Consider the following 21,752-nt stretch of genomic DNA (forward strand, 5'->3'; position numbering starts at 1 on the left):
GAGGACCCAAGCGTCCCGGTCTAGTCTTGTCACATGGCCCGGGGAGGTGTTCCCGCTGCCGCGCTGCGGGCGGGCCCGACCCGCCACTCCGGCAGCAACAGGTGGGTGGGGGACACCCAGGGGTCCTCCCGGGGGTCGCCGGCCTGGCCCGGGGGTCCGTGCTGGCACAGCCTGGTGAGCCGCGAGCAGCCCCCTGGCCCGTTCCCCGGGCCCCTCCCCCAGTGCCCCCGGAACCCGTGGGCCAGCAAGAGCGAAGGGAACCAGGGGCAGGTGTCGGGAACAGGGCGGGACGCAACCGGGCTGGGGCCCTCCCCCGGGGCAAAGCTGATTTGCCCCCCCCGGGGCAGTGCAATTACCCCAATTGCCCTGCCTCGCCCCGCTCCCTGCCCCTCCTGGCAGCGCAGTGTGGGCAGAGCTGAAAGGCGCTTAGGGCCAAGCAGGGTCAAGCGAGGCTGCAGGCTGTAATCCCTGCACCCTGTGGGTGCTTGCCTGGCTGGGCAGGACACCGGGGTCCTCAACCTACACCCCATGGCAGCCCCCACCACCTCTCTGTCCTGGCATCAAGTCCTGCCCATAGGCCCCACAGTGGTGCTCCGAAGATGGTGAGTGTATCTCTATCTGTGGGGCAGGCTTGGGCGCTGTAGGGCCACTGAGCTTGGGGGGGCTGCGGGTCTGGGAGCCTAGGACTGTGGGGCTGGGGATGAGGGAATATGGGGTGGGGCACTGGGGGGAGGGGGCCTTGGGATGGGGACCAAGGGACTGGGAGTGATAGGGCTATGGGATGGGGACCAGGGGCTGGAGGGACGTGGGATGAGGACCGGGGCACCCGAGGCCATGCGGCCATGGAACTGAGGCCCCCCAGCACCATCCCCCAGCCCCATGCCATGTGGTGCGAGGAAGCCTCAGCCTCACTGCTTCCTGCTGCAGCAGCTGCTGAATTTCCTGCAGGTCCCTGAGCCCTGGCCACCCCAGCACGCTCAGTTGCTCTGGTCCCCAGAGTCCCCCCAGTCCCCTGTACCCTGGGACCAGGCATTAGCTTCCCCAGCACCAGGAACTGGGGCAGCACATGGTCCTTCCACTGCTTGTGGACAGATTTGCCATGGTTGGGGAAGGAATGCATGGCCGTGGGGCACAGCCTGGCCATGGGGCATTGTCATGGCTATGGGACACAGCCTGGCCATCCAGTACAACATTGTCCAGTGAGTCCTGGCCCTGCAGGCAGGGTCCCTGCTGCCACCCATGGCACCACTGCTCATCTCCATTCCACCACAGCCCCAGGGCCATGCCAGCCATGGGGCACGTCCACCCTGACCCCCAGTCCTGTGTGCCCTGCAGATGGCGAGAGCTAGGCTGTAGCGTGCCCAGGTGCCCTGAGTGGGGTGAGAATGCTGGCAGGGCGGTGGCGGCTGGAGGGGCGGCGGTGGCAGCGTGCCGAGCCAGCTGTGGTGCTCTGCGCCCTCTACAACTACGCATACCGTGCCGAGGATGGGCGGCATGTGGCCATGGCTGCTGGCGAGCAGTTCCTGTTGCTCCACAAAGCCAATGAGGACTGGTGGCAGGTGAGACGGGCCAGTGAGCCCCACTGGGCTCGGCCCTTCTTCGTCCCTGCTACTTATGTGACCGAGCTGGACCCTAGTGACACTGGGAGACGGAGCATGCTGCCCCCCAGCCAGCCTGCAGGCACAGGTGAGCGGGGCAGGGGGGCACAGGATGGCAGGACACTGGGAGAATGGAGCCATGGGGCACTGAAGTGGCGGCAAGGGGTTGGGGGCATTAGGGGCATAGGATGAGGGGACACTGAGCGTCCTGGGCTGTGGGTCTGGGTGCACAAGGCTGGGGGAAGATCAGGGCTGTGGGGCTAGGGGCACTAAGGGTACAGGATAAGGGGGCTCTGGGGGGACAGGACTAGGAGACACCCATGAGGGATGATGGGGGCCAAAGGGCTGGGAGCGCAGGAGGTGGAAGGGACACAGGGCTGCAGGCACTGGGAGACACTGAGAGCGTGGGTCTGGGGTACTGGGGGCAGGGGGACACTGGGAAAACAGGGTTGGGGCCCATAAGTGGGGGTCTCTGCCCCCCACCTGCAGCCTGAAGATCATTTTGGCTTGGCGGGTATCCTCCTCTCTTCCCCCAGGCCCACCACCGCAGTACCACTCACTGGAGGACCTGTGTGGCCCACCTCCACCATCCCCTCAGGAGGCCAAGCTGACCTCCATGCGTCCCACGGGCCACTGCATCAGCACCAGCCAGCTGGCAGAGGGGGCCCTGCCCACCCCAGCTCTGCTGAGGTGCCAGTCGCAGGAGGAGCTGCTGGCCCAGGGCACTGGGGTAAGTGGGGTCCAGGTGGCCCCCAGAGGACACCCTGTGCCCCCAGCTCTGTTCCTCTCTGAACCCCTGCAGCCTCGCTGGTGCTCCCTGTCCCCACACGCCACCCAGCCTTTGCACGTTCCTTCCCTCAACCCGCACACTGCGTCTCCAACCTGTGTCCCCTCCCTGCATCCCTACACCCTCAACCTCACCCACATCCACCCCCTGCACCCCCAACCTCGCCGCCTGCATTACCAACCTGCACCCTGTGCACCTCCCAACTTCACTCCTCTGCATCGCTGACCTACACCTCCCAAATTCACCCCTCTGCATCACCCACCTGCACCTCCAACCTTGCCCCCCTGCACTGCCCACCTGCACCACCCAACCTCACCCCCCTGCACCCCCAAATTTGCCCCCTGCATCGCCCACCTGTGCCCCCAACCATGCGCCCCTGCTTTGCCTACCTTCACTCCCTGCACCCCCCAACTTCGCACCCCTGCTCCACTCCCTACACATCCCCACCCCCGTGCACCCCAGCACCCTCCAACCCCACCCTCACTGTCGCCGCTTCCTCGTCGCCGTGGGGCAGCGGAGGAAGTGCGGGGGGGGGGGGGGGGGAGGGGGAGCGGGAGCGCCGTGCCGCCCGCAGCGGGGTCGGGGGGGGCCGAGGGGGGCCGGTGCTGCACGGCTCCGGGCGGCAGGTGGGAGCAGGGCGGCGGGTCCGGGGAGCAGCGAGGGGGCTGCGGCTGCCGGAGGGACCGGGGGTGAGGGTGCGGGGGCGCAACAAACAGCTCCGGGGAAGCGATTGCAAAACCCTGGTCCGCGCTGGGCTGGGCGCTGGGGGAATATGGGGTGGGCAGGGGGACAGGGCAAGGGGGCACTGCTGGGGGCTGGGGAGGCTGGGGCAGGGCAAGCGGGCACTGCTGGGGGCTGGGGGGGCTGGGGGCAGGGCAAGCGGGCACTGCTGGGGGGCACAGCAAGGGGGCACTGGAGGGGGCTGGTGCAGGTGGGGGCCAGGTCAAGGGGGCACTGTTGGAGGCTGGGGGGGCAGGGCATGGGGGCACTGGGGGGCTGGGGGGCAGGGCAAGGGGGCACTGGTGGGGCTGGGCAGGGTATGAGACTGGGGGCAGGGCAAGGGAGGCAGAGCATGAGGCTGGGGGTACGCTATGGGTGTTGTCCATGTGCCCACTCTCAGTTTAGGATCTGCCCCCCCCCCCCCAGGTGCCCCCCCGGGAGCTGCCATGATCTACTGCAACCTTGAGGAGCTGCAGCAGGCGGGGGCGCAGGCTGAGCCCCCTGTGCCAGCCGCGCCCCCCCTCCAGGTTTTGGGGGCCTGGGAACGTCACCTGGACCCCACCACTGGTCGCTGCTTCTTCTACAACTCTCAGACAGGCACGACCTCCTGGAAACCTCCCCGCCGGCACCGGGAGGAGGTGGGCATGGAGGGCAGCAGGGCAGAGTACTGGGGCCCTGCGAGCCTCCCTGCCAGCTGGCTCTACATACCCTCATCTGTTCCCTGCCCCTGCCATGTCCTCCCACATCCCCACCATCATCCATGCCCCTGTGCCCCGTACTCCCCATGCCCCCCCATGTGCCCCCACCAATGCCCACGCATCATGCCCCCATGTCCCCCGCTGTCCTCATGCTCATCCTCCTCATGCCTTCCCCACTTTGCCCCCCACAGTGGCCCCTCGATTGTCCCAAATTATCCTCGGAATATCTTCCCTCCCACCCCCTCCATGTGCCCCCACACTGCCCCCTCTGACTCCCCTAGTGCCCTCCAGGGCCCCCTCACTGCCCCCCCCTTGTCCCTGGCACAGACCTGCTGGGCTGCTGGCAATTAGTGCCAGCGCTAATTGGTGGTGATGGGGGGCAGTCCTGGGGGTGCTGGCCATGATGTCCCCTGAAGCTGCTCCGCATCCCCTGTGTCCCCTGCAGGGCCTGCCCCCCTCCACCGAGCCCCCCAGGACCACAGCACACTGGAGCTCCAGGGATGCCGGGGTCCCCAGTGGCACTGGGAGCTGGGAGATGGGGGCAGGGTGGGAGGGGGCTGCAGAGGACGGAGGATGGGGGGGCACTGGGTGGCACAGAGGGGGTCAAAGCATGGATGGATAAAGGGGGTGCTGGGAAGGGTATGGGGGGCCACCAGGGAGGGCCCTGGCAGTGCTCCCCACACTGTTCCCCACTGCAGGTGAGCCACAGCCGGACCCTTGCCCACCACAGCCTTGAGGACTGGGCAGCCACCCCCCTGCCCTCCCTGGCACCAGCAAAGCCCCTGCCCTGCACCCCTGCCCTGCCCACCGTGAGTTACCCTGGGGCTGAGGGGTGCTGGGGGGGGCGGGGGCAGGGGCAGCACTGACCCTGTCCTTGCAGGAGGTGCAGAAGGCTGGGCAGCTCAACAGGACCAAGATCGCTGAGGGGGGAAGGAAGCTCAGGTAGGGGCTGGGGAAGGGGCTGTGCCGGGGGGGGGGGGGAGGTCCGGGTGCAGGGGGCTGTGCCACGCTGGGGTCCCTGGGGGGTGGGGTCTTGGTACAGGGGGCTATGCCAGGCTTGGGTAGATCCATATTGAAGCAGGGGGTCTCGTGCCAGTCTGGGGGTCCATGCCAGGTTGGAAGGGGGTCCCCACTTGAACCAAAGTTTTCTGCCAAGCTGAGGGGGGTCATGCCAGCCTGGGTGGAAGGAATTTTATGCCAGGAGGTTTTGCCAGCTGGGAGTGGGCATTCCAGCCGGGGGGGGGGACACGGGGGACTGTGCCAGCCTGGCCCATGGCTGTTCACAGCTCAGGGGCTCCAGACAAGCAATGTCCCTGGCACACAGAGATGCTTTTGGCTGTGCCAGATGGGGGGAGGGGTGAGTGGGTGGATCTGGGGCACTGCCAGTGCCCAAAATCGTGCCCAGGGCCTGTGTGGGGCTCTGCTGAGGAGGGGGCACCCAAGCCTGCCCCCAGCCCTGGCTGGGGAGGGATTGTGGGTGCCCCTCACCTACTGCCCCCAGGAAGAGCTGGGGGGTCTCCTGGGTGGTGCTGGCTGGGAACAGCCTCATCTTCTACAAGGAGCCCAAGGGGCCGGCACCCACTGCCTGGGTGAGTGGGGGCACGGGGGTGGGCTGGGACAGTGGGAGTGTGCTGGAGCATCGGGAAGTATGGGGGGACAGTGCGGGGAGAGGACTGTGGAGGAATACGGGGTGCTGTAGAGATACGAGGGGGACATGGCACCTGTGACACCTGGTGCCCCCCCAGCGCCCTGCCAGCAGCCGCCCTGAGAGCAGCGTGGACTTGCGGGGGGCTGCTCTGGATTGGGCCCGTGACCTCTCCAGCAAGAAGAACGTCATCCACGTGAGTGGCTGGGGATGTGGGTATCTCTAAAGTGAACAATCCAGGGGACATAGGGCTCTCCATAACAGTCTGGGCATCACAGGGATCCCCCTAAATGCAGCCCATGGAGAAGGGAACCCCACAGCCCAGCATGTACAGGAACCCCCAAAATGGGACAAAGGGGTGCCACTCGTATACACCCCTGGGGTGTGTGGGGGTGTAGCATAGGACCCCTCCTTGGGTTAGAGACACCCCCAGAGGCCTCCCCCATTGGGGGGGGGGCAGGGCACCCCTGGAGTGCCTGGGTCCCCCTGGCCCAAGTAGGGGTCCCTGGGAGTCCCTGTTCCCCCTCCATCCTGCTCCCTGCCCCCGCCAGCTCCGCACTGTGACGGGTAATGAGTTCCTGCTGCAGTCGGACCATGGGGCCACCATCCAGGAGTGGGCCCGGGCCATCCGGGGAGTCATCCGTCGGCTGGTGAGTGCCTGGAGGGGGACAGGGGTTGCCCCATGGCTGCCTCCAGCCCCATTGGCATCCCCAGCTGTCCCTGTCCACCACCATCCCCTGCCAGGACCTGGAGAACCCCGTGGATGCAGCTGTGGGGTGGCTGCACCAGGGGTATGCTGGGGACCTGATGGAGCTCAGCGGGGATGAGGACGAGGCGTCGCGGGTCACTGAGGGGGCTGGGGCTCCAGGTAGGGTTGAGGGGCTGAGGGGGGAAAGCAGGCCTCAGGGCTGGCGAGACTGTGACCGCACCTGAGCCCACTGTGCCCCTAGGTGCCCCCCCCCACCCCTGACTCCTCAGAGAAGAAGCGGGTGAAGAGCAAACTGAGGCGCTTCATCGTGAAGCGGCCCCCGCTCCAGAGCCTGCAGGAGAAGGGGCTCATTCGAGGTGGGGCTCCCTAGCTGCCGGACGTCCCCCCAAGTCCCACCACACCCTTGGGGCCTCCCCAAACCCTCCCACTTCTTGTCTCTGCCCCCAAAGTGGGAAAGAAAAAGAGTGCCTGAGCCCTTCATTGAGCCTTGGCTGCCTGTCCCCAGTGGATCCCAGTGCCTGCCCCCCTGCCCAGTGTCCCTGCTCTGAGTCCCTGTGCACCCATTGGTGCCAGTGTCCCTCCCAAGTCCCAGCATCCCCTCCTGGTCCCTGTGTCCCCTCCTGATCCCAGTGTCTGTTGTCATTGTCCCCCACCCTAGTTCTAGAATTGCCCTGTGCACCTACCGGTCCCAGTGTCTCCCTCCAGTCCAGCATCCCTTCCTGGTCCCAGTGTCCTCTCCCAGTCCTGGTGTCCCTCCCTGCCCTCACCACCGCCTTCCCGGTCCCCAGCTTTTCCTCCCAGTCCCTGTACCCCTCCCGCCAGTCCCATTTCCCCCTGCTGAGTCCCAGTGCTTCCAGTTTGGCCCATGTCTGCCCTCTCCCAGACCAGGTGTTTGGGTGCCGCCTGGATGCACTGTGCCAGCGGGAGAGCACCACAGTGCCCTGCTTCGTCCGGCTCTGCGTGGAGGCCATTGAGGAGAGAGGTAGGGTCTTCCCAGCTGGCCTGGCCCCTGCAGCTGGCATGACTTCCTCCACCATGTCTCGCCCCCCTCATTGTCCCCAGGCCTTGACGTTGATGGGATCTACCGGGTCAATGGGAACCTGTCCGTAATTCAGAAGCTGCGTTTTGCCGTGGACCGGGGTGAGGAGACTGGGGGAGCACAGGATGGGGATGCTGGAGAGAGGACAGGGGAACTGTGTTGGAGCACGTGCCCACGGGTGGGGGAAGGCAGCTTTTCCATGAACCCTCCTTCATCCCCACAGAGCGAGCTGTGACCTCAGATGGGCGCTATGTCTTCCCTGAGCAGCTGTGCCAAGGTCAGCCAGGGTGGCTGGGCAGTGGGTGGCCCTGGCAGTGCTGGGGCCTTGGGGGGCCCAGGCACAAGCTGACCTCTCCCGTTCCTCCCAGAGGAGCGGCTCAGCCTGGCAGACCCCGAGTGGAGCGATGTCCATGTGGTCACCGGTGCCCTCAAGCTCTTCTTCCGGGAGCTGCCTGAGCCCCTAGTCCCGTACTGGCTCTTCGACCCCTTCATTGAAGCTATAAGTAAGTGTCCCCCCGCAGTGCTCCCCATGCATGTCCCCAGGCTATAAGTGTGGGGGTGGGGGGGACAGGACGCAGTGTCTGACCGCTGTGGCTCCCACCCAGAGCTGCCGGACCCCCAGGAGCAGGTGGAGCGAGTGGCTGAGCTGGTGCAGAGACTGCCCCCTGCCAACTATGCCACCCTGCGCTACCTCCTGGCTCACCTCTGCCGGTAAGGGGAGGGCTGCTCCTGGGCTGGTGGGTGGTCTATGGGGTAGTATGGGGTAGCTGGGGGGGGTATCAGGTAGCCCTAGTACGTGGGGGGAGGAATAGGGCCTGCCAGAGTGATGGAGCCATGGCACATGGACCCCCCTGGGGTAATGGAGGGAGGACTGGGGCTAGATGGGGTGCCTGGACCACCCCTCAACCCTGTGCATCCCCAGGGTGATGGAGCGGGTAGATGTCAACCGCATGACACGCCAGAATATCGGCATTGTGTTCGGGCCGACGCTGCTGCGGCCGGAGCGGGAGCTGGGCAGCCTGGCAGCGGGCATGGCCCAGCAGAACCAGGCTGTGGAGCTGCTTCTGGCACATTTCGACCGTATTTTCCCCACACCCCCCTGAGCTTGCCCCCTCCCAAGTCAGGCATGGGTGCTCTGGCTTCTGGTGCCCCTTCCTACTCCCTCAGTCCTCCCTGCCCCATGTACCTTTGACTCTGCAGTAAACAGGCATCTTCCCTGGGACTGCCAACACCTCCTTCTCTGATCAGGGTTGAGGGCGGGGGGGGGGGGGGTGTTGTCTGTGGCACTGAGAACCACCTACGTCCCACAGCCTCCCCAAAGAACGTCATCATCCAGGCATATGGCATCCCCCAAATGCCCTTCCCTCTGCGCCCTGCCATGCCCCATACGCTTTCCCAAGGTCATTACAGCGCTAATTTATTTCCACCATTCATTCAATACATATTGAAAGGAAAGGCCCCTGGCTCTGCTGGCACAGCCAGTGCCAGGGCAGGATCAGGCCATACCACGGCTGGAGGTCTCTCTGTTGGGTGCTGTGGGGTGGCCACACCTTGCTGCAGCCATCACCAGCCCCTGCAGACCACAGGGTAGCCAGCACCACCAGGACTCCTGCCTGGAGGATGCAACAGTCAGTGGATATGGGAGCTGTCACAGCACCCTGTCAGGATCACTGTCCCCCTGGGTCTTCCAGTGGCCCCCAGCCCCTCCCTGTGCCCCTCAGTTCCTTGGTTCCCATCCCAGTGTGCCTCCAGCACCCAGTGCCACCACCCGCTGCTTCTGCATTCTCCTTGTGCCCTCACAGCTCCCCAGTGCCCCCAGAGCCCTGCTCACCAGTTGCACCAGCCGCTCCCAGTTCCCAGGCAGCAGTGTCCACTGGATCTGTTCTTGGCCTGGGGCAGGCAGGAGATGGAGGGCAGGCAGGGGCCCAAGAGGCAAGAAGGGGCAGAAAGGGGTGACATGGGAGACTTGGGAAGCACAGGGCCCTAGGGGGCACAGCTGGATCTGGGGGGGGCTCCAAGGGACACACCAACCCTGCTTTGGGCAGGGACTGATCCAGAGGCTCGTCGTGGTCTGGAAGGGACCTGTTGATGCCCAGGGGAAGTCTGCTTGCGTGGCAGGGCAGCCCTGGCTCCGAGTAGTGACTGGTGCCTGTGCCATGCAGCCTTAGCACCCTCGGGCATCCCCGTGCCAGGGTCCCATCCTGTGCTGGGTGGGGGTCCCAGAGGGTGGTGTCCCAGGGGACACCAGCAGGTGCACAGGTGGGTGGCGTAGGAGCTGGAATGGAACAAGCATTTCCAGTAGCCAGCCCAGCAGTAGGGCTGCTTGCCTGGGGAAGAGTGGTTTGGAGGTACCGGCTGGGGGGCGGCCCAGGGGCAGCAAAGGGTGTAGGGGATGGGGCTTTTTAGGGAATCGGGGAGCCTCGTGCTATGAGACTCAGCCAGGCTCAGAGGGATTGAAGGCAGGGTGCAGAGGTGATGAATGCATGGTGGGGGGCAGGGTGATGCGAATGTGCAGATGGTGCCAACACTTGAAGGTTTTTCCCACAGCAGGCACAGGGGAAGTATCGCCCCTCCCTGCCCGCTCCCCACCTGCAGTAAGACAGTGGCTCAAGGCACCATCCAGCACCACACAGCTCCCTAACCCTGCACCTCCGGCATACCTGGCTGTGCAGGGGGCTCCCAGGTGCCCCTTCCTCATAGACCGGGGGTCCTGAGAGCAAGGCTCTGCCCGGGGCAATTCAGGGTGCTGGGAGGACCACAACCTAGTTTGACCCATTCTTGGTGGCATCATCAGGAGCCACAGCTGGAGCAAGAGAAGGAACCGGGGGTGCAAGGTGGTGATGGTGGAGGTGGACAGCCTGGATCCCCAGCACCTAAACACCTGCGCACATACTGCCCCCCCCATACCTCCTCCTCCTGCTGACCTCACCCTCATCCCAGGGAGGAGCACCTTTAGATTCCCTGGGTGACAGAGGGCACGAATCCAAACCATAGCCCCGTACAAGTGTGCTGGTTTTGGCTGGGATAGAGTTAATTTCATTCATAGTAGCTAGTACAGGCTGTTTTGGATTTGTGCTGAAAACTGAAATACGGGCACAAGAAGACAGTATGAAGAAAATTAACTCTATCCCAGTCAAAGCCAGCGGAGGGAGGCATTGCCCTGCACTCACCCTGTGCTGGTGCCAGGGCTGCACCAGGGCTTGGCTGGCCCCTCAGCCGTGCCTGCTGTGGGAGCAGGTCCTGCTGGTGTGAGGACTGGGGTCAGAGGGGAAGGTGGAGCAAAGCTCAGGGTGCTAATGCCTGTGTGAGGTTTGGAGAGGCCACCAGCACATGCTGGGGTGCGGGAATGGTGCCCCTGCTCAGATCCTTCCCCTGTACCTACATCCAACACCCCTGGGCCCCTCCTACCCAAACCCCCAAACACCTCCCCACAGACCCTGCTGTGGGGAGGTGGGTGCAGGTAGACCCCAGCCCCCCTGTCCAGTTATTGCCTGTCCACAGGTGACTATAAACGCTCGCAGCCTGTGACCCCTACCTGCCCAGGCCCTGCTGCCCAATGCCTGCTGCGCCGAGGCAAGGCTTGTGTGAGAGAGCAGCACCTCTGTGTTGCAGGGGTAATGCAACACCACAGCTTTCTGCAACGCTACACAGGTCCTGGATACCACTCCACAAAACCAGTAAAAAGCATCAACTGGAGTACAGAACCAGGGGTCACATTGACCACTATGATTTAGTTAACTGCACAGGTCAGGACAGTTGCCTGAAGCTCCACAAAAGCAGCCACTCTTATACTTCTACACGTCCCCCCAGTCTCTGGGAATGCAGGGACTCTCCAAAGCAAGGGCGCTGTTAAACCGCACCCATTCCACACACCAGTATGAACAAGACGTAATTCGTTTAGTGCAGTCGTCTCCAGAATGGAGTGGGGGAAGAAAATATTAAAACTTCTGTTTAATTTTTACTAAAAAAAAAAAAAAGTTAAGCTGCACTTACACAGCACTGACACCCACTGACGCTCTTGTGCAGTCTGTGTGTCAGACAGTCCTGTGTCGTGTGGTACAGGTGGAGTGTCCGGGAGGAAGAATGGGTGCTCACAGTGTGGAGTGGTTCACAGCACCATCCTTGCTTGCTCACTTGATTATGACACATTCCAGTTTACCTGCGGCTGGTTAAGAGGACTATGGATGATATTACCTAGTTTTAACTAAGCTAACCTTCACAAAATGAACAAGTGGCTTAAAAAGATTCCTGCAGAGAAACTGCCTGAAGGTGACGCTGATAACGTGAGCACAAGAAACAGCAAGAAAACAGCAGAGCTCACACTTGTCGTCCTCTTATGAACTCTTCACCAGCTGTATTACAAGGTAAAAACAATGAAGATCTTATCAATCTGGCAAGAAATCATCCAAAAAAAGACTCAAACCAAACACCAGAATTATCAAGAAGACTGTTTGAAATACAGTTTTACATTTTCTGCCATTAGCAGTTAACCTCACCCTAAGTGCACACTATGCCTTGAGATATGAGCTATTGGTAGTAGGAAGACAACATGACTAGCAAGGCATTCAAAAAATGAAGTATCCAGAACATAAAGACAAACCTGCAATACTGACATCACTAGGGATTTTCCAGCTTTCTAGCCCTGGATACAGGTGTGCAATATGACCAGCCACTTTAAACATATACATACCAGCTGGGACAAGCACACCTGGACTGCTGTGGAGCCAATAGATTCGGTTTTCTTCAGAGGACTTGCAGTGAACTGCCTGTAATTTGGCTGAAAAGAGGGGTTTTTTGTCATCTGGGCAGGTATGCTGTGAACTTAGTGTTGTACTGCAGAACTGGAGAATTACCACCTCTGTGTGGTCTGCACCCACCACAGAAGCATTAACTTCTTCCATGGTATCTGCAGTAATCTGCAGAAAGACGTGCAACAGCTCAAACTTGAGGAGTTTCAGGAGACCTCAGCATATACCACCCTTTCCAATACTTTTGCTAGCCTGCTTTATAATTCACAAATAGCAGTTTAGAGACAGGAAGAGGGGAAATCAAGCCACCCCCAGACTCTTCCCAGCCCTCCTGGTGATGATTTCAGCTCTCCCTTACCACTTGTGCCTACTGCATGCTAACAGCAGAAGAAACACAAGCTCCTTCACATAGTAGGAAAAAATTAACTTCCTATGTGATTTACCCCAAATGACTTCACTTTCTTTATTGCAAATTGTAGACTGAAACAAGACTCGACTCCAGTCATTTCCAGGAAACAAACAACATAATCTGAATAACTTTAAATCTAAATCTACCTGACACATCTGAAGTGTAGTAGAACCACCTGAAGTTTGGTTGCGGTTAGTAGCTCAGATGTCAATATTGGCAATTGTGAGATGACAGATGGTGGTGGTGCGCCAGTCCTGTGGGAAATACACAACGCTGGTTAGCTTGGTGTAAATACCATGCAGCCTCTGGCCAGGAATTTCATAGAATCATAGAGATATCTTTGGTTTTGGGTTTTTTTTTTTTGCAGTACCATCCCTAGCTTTAATCATCAACACTGGTTCTCCCGTGCCCATGAGAAAAGAAGAGAGAATATCTATCATTTACCAATGAGTTACAGAGGCCATTACTAATATTCTTTCCAAAATATTTGGCCACTTGGGACGGGTCATAGGAACTCCAAGGCCTAGGGGTTGGGAGTTCCTCCGTTAGTTTCCCGATAGTGGGTCACTGCCTGCCTGCCTGCCTGCCTGCTGCATGCCCCCACCCCTTCCTCCTGGCGTCCCCCCGCCTGCCGGCAGCCGTGGCTCTCTGAGCACGGGAAAGACCGCATTCCGCTTGGGAGTCTGCAAGCACAGTGTCTGCCCGGGCTAGAGCAGAGGGATAGTCCTCCTTTTTCCCCTTCCCGGGCTGTAGCTTGGGGGCTGGATGCTTGAGCTCTGTGCTGGAGCCCACGCGGAGTGGCCGTCCGTGCACATCTGTGGTGCACACCCGTGGTGCACACGCCTGCGTGAGTGTCTGCGTGTGCCTGCTGGGAGGCTGTGCGCAGCCTGGCTCATGCCTGGTGCTGGGGTGGGGAGCTGTGACAGCCAGATGGTCAAGGAACAGGCAAACCCCACGGGGAGACGCCAACAGGCAGCACCTGCAGTCGCTCCCACCCACATGCTAAGAGCAGGTGCTGAGAGTGACGCCCTGTTTCCCCGTGGCAGCGGCTGGGCCCCGCCTCAGCTCTTGGCGCCAGCCCCAGGGAGGTGATGGCCATGTCACAGTGGGCAGCGGTGGCCGTGTCACTGCGATGTCACTGTGCCTTTGTGAGACGGGCGCCCTGGCAGGTAGAAAGGGAGCTGCTCCCAGAGGCGGGGGAGCATTTGGAGGAGAACCCAACCTCGGTGCTACTGGGCAGGAGTTTGGAGAGCAGTCGCCAACGACCTGTCCTGTGTCCGACGTGCAGCGGAAGGTGCCCGACGGAGAAGAGGAGGTGAGGGCCGAGTACGCCCACGGTCCCCGCAGCCCTTGGCTGGGGGTCTGTGTGTGTCTGCCAGCGGCAGGGGGAAGGCAGCTGCCTGGACCGAGGCACGTGTGCTGCTGGGCTGGTAAGGGGGGGGACCAAGAGGAAGGGGATCCCAGGGGTGGGGAGCGTATTGAGCTCACAGGGCGGGATGTGGATGCTGGAGGTGGCGTGGCAGAGGCCCCAGGGCAGGAGGGGCCCCGTGAGCACCCGGCATAGCAGGGCAGGGGAAGCTCCTTCTCTCCTCAGCCCCCCACCACCTCCTGCCACGTGCTCGGCACCCAGCTGGCACAGGCCGAGCCGAGCACGCAACTAGTGCACGTGCGCGCACAGGACCGCTGGCTGCGGGGGCTGCAGGCGCGCGAGCGCAGGCAGCTGACGGTGCTCCTCTCTGGGGGGAGGCTCCCGTGGCAGCCCTGGGCATCCCTGAGCGTGCATCTGCGTGGCCGTGCCCTGCGCGTGAGAGAGCGTGTGCGCGCCTGTGCTCGGGGACTGTCCCCGCCAGTGTGCGTGCCTGACAGTGCCCGCGCCCGTGCCCCTCACACCCTGCTGGCTCCCGCCGCGCAGGTGCAGCCATGCTGGCAGAAGCGGTGAAGGAAGACCTCCGCATGCTCCGGGAGCGCCTGGCCCAGTGTTCTGCGGAGTCCGTAAGGCACAAGGAGCTGCTGCGGTGTCTGGTAGGTGTGGAGCGTTCCCCTTGCCCCCGGGGGCTGGGGCTGCGAGAGCTGAGCCCCTGACCCCTCCTTTGCCCACGCAGGGGAAGAAGCAGCAGGAGCTGAGGGAAGCCATGGAGGAGCTCAGGAGAGAGGTCAGTGTCCCCTCCTGCGCCCATGTCGGCCAGCAGCGGCGGCTGGGGCTGTGTCAGGGGCTCATTGCCTGTGTCCGGCTCCTCTTCCCAGAACTGTGATGTGGCGCGGTGTTTCCGAAACAACCGCCAGGAGCTCCAGGAGCTGGAGGGGCTGGTGGCCCAGACAAAGGTGAGTTCACAGAATCCCAGACGGCTTGAGGTTGGAAGGCACCTCTGGTGATCATCTTGTCTCGTGCACTTGCCCCTGCTCGAGCAGGGTCACCGAGAGCCAGGCGCTCGGGACCATGTCCAGGTGTGGACCACGTCCAGAGTTGGGCCTGGGGGTCCCTCTGTCTGCCCGCAGTGCCTGCAGGGCTGGGAAGGAGAGGGGACGCGAGGGCCAAGGCAGTGCCCGAAGGGAGCCGGGAGGGGATAAGGCGGAGGGCAGTGCGCTCGTGGGAGTGTGCCGGTGCCCTGACGGCTGCTCCTCTTCCCCTCCTCTCCCGCAGGAGCACTTTCAGATGGAGAACGGGGAGGCAGGCGTGAGCGTGGAAGAGGCGCAGAAGGTAGAGGGGAGAAGGAGGCCCGTCCTGACAGGGTCAGGGAGGGGGGTGCCAGTGCTGGGGCCGTGCAGCCCAGCAGCTGCAGCAGTGGTGTGGCTGGGGAGGACCTTTCCTTTGGGCCTCGATGGCATCCGTGATGGAGGGCTGGGGCCTCTGGATTGGGAGGGGGGTGCCGGGTAGTCTGGCGGTGGGCCCTCGCCGGTGCCACGGGGGTCCTCGTCCAGCCCCTGCCCCTCCTGGAGAGGTTCCTGTTTCCCTTTCTCTCGCAGGCAGACCTCTTTCAGGGAAAGGCAGGAGGAGGCACAGCAGTGCCGGAGCTTTTCAAGGTCTGTGAACCAGATCCATCAGTCCCTCGGGGAGTGTCCAGAGCTGCTGGGCAATGGTGCTAGTCCCAGGACAGCCGGGTGCCTGCCACCCTGGCCCTGGCCTGACTTCCCCATGCCCTGGGTGGGGACTGACTGGGGATGCCCTTTCCACCACGGCTCCCTGCAATGTGTCCCGCTTGCCTTGCAGACGGACCAGTGGTCAGAGCTGACAAAAGCTCTGCAGGAGCAAGTTGAGGTCAAGAAGGTACTGTGGACAGGAGGGATGGGGACTCGACACGTTTGTGAGGTTAAAGCCCCCTCAGAGCGAGCGTGGCATGGACTCTTGACTGGGCCCTTTGCTTTTCCAGCTGCTCAGGAACAAGCTCCAGCACCTCCAGGAGAGACAGGAATGCCTGCGAGAGCCAAGAGCTTTGTGAGTGGCAATGAGTCCCTGACTGAAACCTGTGGCAGCGGGACAGGGGGTGCTGAGCAGCTGAGGCTGGGCAGCACCCCGGCTCCCTGTTGGCCACCACCCGGGGGGTCGCCATGCCGGCCGAGGTCTCTTCTCACAGCCCAGAACCCCATGGTTTCCGTAGCAGGGGGAAGAAGGTGCAGGCAGAACCACCAGAGGAGTCGCTGCTGCAGGAGATGGTGGCCGTGCAGCTGGTAGGACAGACAAGCCCGCTGTGGGCCTTGGGGAGGGAAGGGTCTGCTCTGTGCCCGAGGAACATGAGGGCACTGGTCTCAGCGGGGACGAGGGAGGGGCTCTGAGCCCCCAAACCTCGGCCCCCTCGCACACCCCAACACACGTCCCTGCTGTGCCTTGGCCTGTAGGAGGAGCAGCTGGCGTCAAGGAGGCACGGCATCACTTCTTGGCTGAGGTGAGTTGCCCGGGGGGGCTCGCGGTGCCGTGGCTCTTCGTAGGCAGTGGGGTGCCCGTGCCGGTGGTCCCAAGGGCATTAGGCAGCTTGGGACTTCTCCGGGATGAAATGTTTCAGTATGTCTTTTCTTCCTAGCTTGGGGGGGCGCGTAAGGGGGGGCATTTGGGGGCCCACTGGGGAGACGGACAGTAGAGCTGAGAGAGGTGCCCGGGCCCCTCAACTCCAGTCCCGAGCGGGGAGTGCTGTGCCCGGCACGGTGCATGGTCCCACGGTGGCATTTGAAGAGGGTGTTTGGAAAGAGCGGAGACAAATTGGGCCCCTGCTCTGCCTGACCCCTCTCCTGTCCCCCAGGAGACTTCTTCTGTTCCTCGCCTTCCTCCAGATCGCCATCCTCATCGTGGTTGTGCTGAAGGGAGACATCCTTGACTGGGTCCTGCCACCAAAGCTGGTGGCCGCCTTTGGGAGCCGCCCAGCGAGGTCCCAGCTCTTCTGAGATAAAGCAAGAAAGAGAATAAAGAAGTCTGTGATTGTAGAACAAGGGTGCGACCTTGTCAATGAATGTCCGCTGACGGGTCGGAGGGAGGTGGCTGCTGCTTTCCCTTCTGCCTGTGCACACCCCGCGATGGCTCTGCCTCAGACCTGGCTCTTGCCCGATTTGGAGGCAGGAATATCCCTTTGGTCAGTGTGGGTCAGCGTTCCTGGCTACATCCCCTCCCAAGATCTTGCCCATCCACAGTCTAGTGGGGGAGGGTGGGGGGGTGGAGGGGTGGGGGGGAATGTGGGAGAGACAGCCTTGATGCTGTGCCAGCACTGCTCAGTAGTAGCCAAAACACTGGTGTGTTATCAACACCTTGCTAGCTACCAACACAAAGCACAGCACTGAGAGAGATGCTTTGGGGAAAATTAACTCCCTCTCAGTCAGATCCAACACAGCCGTGGGTGTCTGTGGCTGAGGCAGTGTCTGAAGCGGTTTGGGGCAGTTGTGGGGTATTTGATCATAAACAGCTAATAGCTGAGGAGAGCTGGGGTGCCCAAGGATGACCCCGGAATCACAGAACCATAGAATCTTCAAGGTTGGCAAAGACCTCTAAGGTCATCAAGTCCAACCGTCAACCCAACAGCACCATGTCTACTAAACCATGTCCCGAAGTGCCACGTCTACAGGTTTTTTTGAACACCTCCAGGGTCAGGGATGGTGACTCCACCACCTCTCTGGGCAGCCTGTTCCAATGCCTGACCACTCTTTCGGTGAAGAAATTTTTCCTCATATCCAAGCTAAATCTCCTCTGATGCAACTTGAGACCATTCCCTCTTGTCCTTTCGCTAGTCACCTGGGAGAAGAGACCAACACCCACCCGGCTACAACCTCCTTTGAGGTAGATGTAGAGAGCGATAAGGTCTCCCCTCAGCCTTCTCTGCTCCAGGCTAAAGAACCCCAGTTCCCTCAGCCGCTCCCATCAGACGTGTGCTCCAGTCCCTTCAGTGCTCCCCACGAATATTTTGGGATTGGATTTATTGAAAGGGAAGTCCTGGACAGACTCGGCAGGGAAGCAGTGGAAGTTCGGGTCTCCGGCAACCCCGATAAGGCTTTTGCAGACTGCTCCTACCCTCCCCCCCCCGCCCCTCTAAAATCGTGAATGTGAAACCCTGTCCCTTACCGCTGGCAGCGAGGGAGGGAATCGCTCCGGTGATAAGAGAGCTGCAGGAGCAGGGGCTAATTATTCCAGCTCACTCCCCTTATAACTCCCCAGTGTGGCCAGTTCGCAAACCGAATGGGAAGTGGCGGCTAACGATCGATTATCGATGCTTAAACGCTGGCACCAGTCCTCTGACAGCGGCCGTGCCTAATATGGCCGAACCGATTGTCACCATACAGGAACAGTCCCATAAAATTCAGCCACCATTGATGCAAAAGACATGGTTTTCATGGTTCCTCTACAGGAAGGTGATAGAGCTAGATTTGCATTTACATGGGAAGGTATACAATATACCTTTACTTGTTTGCCCCAAGGATATCGGCACTCGCCTACCTTGGCGCACCACGCCCTGGCCCAAGCACTGTCAGAAATCATCCCTGAGGAGGGAGTTAAAACCTACCAATACATTGATGATATATTGGTGGGGGGGGTCCGATGCCACTGCGGTGGGACAAACCCAAAAGAAAATGATCACTCACCTGGAAAGTTTAGAACTTCAGGTTCCAGCAGAAAAGATACAACTCCCCTCCCCCCGAGGTGAAGTTCCTAGGTATATGGTGGAAAGGAGGAGCGATTTCTATTCCCCCCAAAACCTTGGCTACTTTAGAACAGATAAAAATCCCAGGGGACAAAAAAAGGAACTGCAACATATCCTAGGCTTGCTGGTATTCTGGAGGAAACAGATGCCGGATTTTTCTGTCACAGCTCGTCCCCTGTATGATTTAACGCGCAAAAAAGCTACCTGGGATTGGACTCCTACTCATGAGGAAGCCCTAAAATTACTAGTGTTTGAAGCAGGAACATATCAAGCTTTGGGTCCACTACACCCGACAAATGCGCTCCAAATTGCATGGGGTTTTGCAGTTCATGGGGCATCTATACACGTGTGGCAGCGTGGACCGGAGGGTCCGACCCGCCCCAATGCGTTTCATTCACGCAGCTTGAAAGATGCAGAAAAGCGATACTCGGTCTGGGAAAAGGGTCTTTTTGTGGTGAGTCTAGCCTTGCAGGAGGCTGAAAGAATGATACGGCAACAATCCATAATCCTGCGCGGGCCCTTTAAGGTCCTAAACCCCGTACTGGCAGGCACCCCACCCCCTGTGGCAGTTGCCCAGTGGGAAAGGGTCAGGAAGCGGTATGCCCAGCTAGAGCCTTACAGTCACGCTTAGCCAGTGGAGGAGGGAGCACCCAAAATGCTCCAAATAATACAGGAAAAATCATCCACGCCCTGATGAGGAAACCCCTTCTTCCTACATAAAGGAAGCCCCCTCACTGGAATGCCACCTGAAAAATGTGTGCTTTACTGAGGCCTCTTGGAGGAGGGAGGGGAAAGTATGGAAATACCGAGCAGCTGCTCTGCACGTTGATTCTGGGGAGCCAATTGCAACAGAAGGAGAAGGGAGCGCGCAGGTGGGGGAACTGAGAGCAGTTTGGAGTGTGGTAATGAGAGAGACAGGCAGGATGGAACCCGTACACATCTCCACTGATCCTTGTGCCGTAGTCAAGGGATGCACCGAGTGGCTCTCCTTTTGGGAACAAAAGCAGTGGGAAGTAAACCGGGTGCCCGTATGGCAGAGGAAAAAGTGGGAGGAGATATTAAATGTGGCCAAGCAAAAGCCCGTATTGGTGGGGTGGGTAGCCGCCCACCAAGGGGGGGATCACCCAGCGCGCATTCCGAACAATCAGGTGGACTCGCTCACCCGCCTGGCTGTGCTGGCGGAAGAGAGAGAAGAGGAGAAATGGGAACGCTTATTGGAGTGGCTACACGTGATACGTGGTCACTCGGGAGTCAAAGATCTTCTTAAGGAGGCTGGGAGCAGAGGATGGCCTGCTCCCCGAAAACTCCGTAGCACAGTAATTTCTGCCTGCGGCCTATGCCGGACCAGACTGGAAAAGCACCCCTTTACAAGATCCTCCACTCCGTCTGAGGGATGGGAAAGGACTATGGGAAACCTGGCAGGTCGATTACATAGGGCCTTTCAAGAAATCAGAAGGGAAACAGTATGTGCTTGTTGGGGTGGAAGTCACATCGGGACTTGTTCAGGCCGAAGCAGTAGCACGGGCGACTGGGGAGAATACAGTCAAAGGGTTAAAGCTGCGGTTTAGTTTTTTACCTAAACCTAAATCGATTCAATCAGACAACGGCAGCCACTTTACTGCCGGGGTGGTCCAGGCGTGGGCAAAAACCGAGGGAATACAGTGGACATTCCATACCCCCTACTATCCCCAAGCTAACAGGAGACATAGTAGAAAGGACCAATGGACTCCTAAAAGGCATCCTGAGGCCTCGCGACCCTGGGTGGTCCGCAAGACTCCCGCATGCCATTGCCAGAGTAAATGGTCGATGGGGGATAAATGGATGCCCTGAACTCCCTGCTTTCTGTCCAACACCCCCCTCCTTGCTCCCTGGAAAGAGGGAGAAAAAGGACCCTGTAAAACCCTTACACTCTCCAGGACGACCTGTTCTGGTGGACCTCCCAACAGCGGGGGAGGTGCCTCTGACCCTTAAAACTCCACTGAACACCTATTCATGGATAGCTGCTGATGCCCATGGAAAGGAACGCGAGATTAATACCGGATGGATTGTCCCATCCTTTTAACCACCGATTTGAAAGAATCGGGATCTTTTCCTCTGTTCTTTCTTACAGGCGTAACTACCAGAAACATCCTCCACCGCAGAAAAGTCGAAGCTGGTGCTATTTTGGGGAATTTGTACTCGTAATCTGTGTGATACAGAGAGATACATAGCCAAACCATGACTGTCAATTCTGCTCAACACCGGCAATTGTGGGTCTGGTCCTATGTTCTTTGTCTCTCCCTATGTGTTAGAGGAATCCCAAGCCAAAATACCCCACGTCTGGCTTGGGAATTAGTTCAAGGTTTTGTTAGAATGTGGGCTTACCAAAATAAAGGTCTGTGTCTTACTTTACCTAGATCAGCCGAAGAAGGTTTAAGGTTTTTTTGTGTCACCTGTAAATCTGTCGTTTATCTTTAATATGACTAATGCCACGTCTGTAATGTTCCTGTCACCCCGCTGGACCGTCAAGAATAACGGGCTGTATTTTCGACAACAGCCAATGATAAGGTCTGATACATATGACGTTTGGAGTAAACCTCCAAAACAAGCCAAAAAATGCAAAGTTATATTCAACAGTGGTGTGTAAAGCTACTAGACCATCATTTAATGTCTCTATTCCTTCTCCGATCGATAGATCACACTCCTTATTTGCTAGCGCCAAAGGGAACATACCTGCTGGAAATGTCACTTTCAAAAAACTCACCAAGAAAACCTCCTGTTGTTATTATCCATGGGATCCTCTGTTTGATCCATTGGCAAAACCTGCTTTCTGTGAAGCAAACTATTCTACTCGATGGGACCCACAATGGCGTATCCTACTCCCGAATAAGACTCATATGACCTCTTGAGATAGAAATAATTTGATGTGGGCTTGGTCAGGAAACAAAGTGGGAGAAGTTTTTATAGAGCCCAAATGTGATCCACCTATCAGGGAAGCTGAAAACCCCCTTTTTAATTGTTCTGAGAGAATCGCTTGTGATTCGGGACCAGGGGATCCTCCTGAAACTTGGTTTATTGATAGTCTCAGAACTCTAATTCGAGATATGTGCACGTGCTGGGGATATCCTTCAAAGGGATGGCGAAATAGCGACAAAACTTGTAATACCACTCTTCCCTGAAGTCGCAAATTTTTTAAACAAGAACGGCGTGGAGTACCCTTTACTCATAATCCCCTACAAGGGACGCCTTTAAACACCAAGCCTATTATATGTGCTATCAATTATATGGGTCAATATACCTGTAA

The 21,752-nt window shown here is 59.6% G+C and overlaps 2 protein-coding genes across 5 annotated transcripts; both read left to right on the plus strand.

The window, feature by feature from the left end:
• Positions 1–3,683, plus strand: LOC129196044 (rho GTPase-activating protein 9-like). Of its 4 annotated transcripts, XM_054802855.1 has the most exons (5): positions 10–101; positions 502–602; positions 1,336–1,686; positions 2,135–2,328; positions 3,532–3,683. In XM_054802855.1, exons 3-5 carry the CDS (start codon positions 1,386–1,388, stop codon positions 3,553–3,555), a joined length of 519 nt encoding a protein of 172 aa, XP_054658830.1. In that variant the 5' UTR covers positions 10–101; positions 502–602; positions 1,336–1,385; the 3' UTR covers positions 3,556–3,683. The 4 variants fall into 4 exon arrangements, with proteins under 4 accessions (XP_054658832.1, XP_054658830.1, XP_054658829.1 ...); XM_054802857.1 differs by lacking the exon at positions 502–602 and having other exon boundaries at positions 1–101; XM_054802854.1 differs by lacking the exon at positions 10–101 and having other exon boundaries at positions 153–602.
• A 748-nt stretch (positions 3,684–4,431) lies between these two features.
• Positions 4,432–16,271, plus strand: LOC129196042 (rho GTPase-activating protein 9-like). Its single transcript, XM_054802851.1, has 19 exons — positions 4,432–4,612; positions 4,684–4,745; positions 5,305–5,392; positions 5,549–5,644; positions 6,000–6,098; positions 6,399–6,513; positions 7,041–7,139; positions 7,220–7,297; positions 7,420–7,473; positions 7,565–7,699; positions 7,802–7,907; positions 14,266–14,506; positions 14,598–14,675; positions 14,995–15,051; positions 15,318–15,374; positions 15,562–15,618; positions 15,722–15,786; positions 15,950–16,019; positions 16,188–16,271. Exons 1-19 carry the CDS (start codon positions 4,445–4,447, stop codon positions 16,236–16,238), a joined length of 1,776 nt encoding a protein of 591 aa, XP_054658826.1. The 5' UTR covers positions 4,432–4,444; the 3' UTR covers positions 16,239–16,271.
• Positions 16,272–21,752: the final 5,481 nt, after the last annotated feature.

Source organism: Grus americana, chromosome 24, assembly GCF_028858705.1.
Source record: "Grus americana isolate bGruAme1 chromosome 24, bGruAme1.mat, whole genome shotgun sequence".
In the NCBI taxonomy this organism is placed as follows: domain Eukaryota; kingdom Metazoa; phylum Chordata; class Aves; order Gruiformes; family Gruidae; genus Grus; species Grus americana.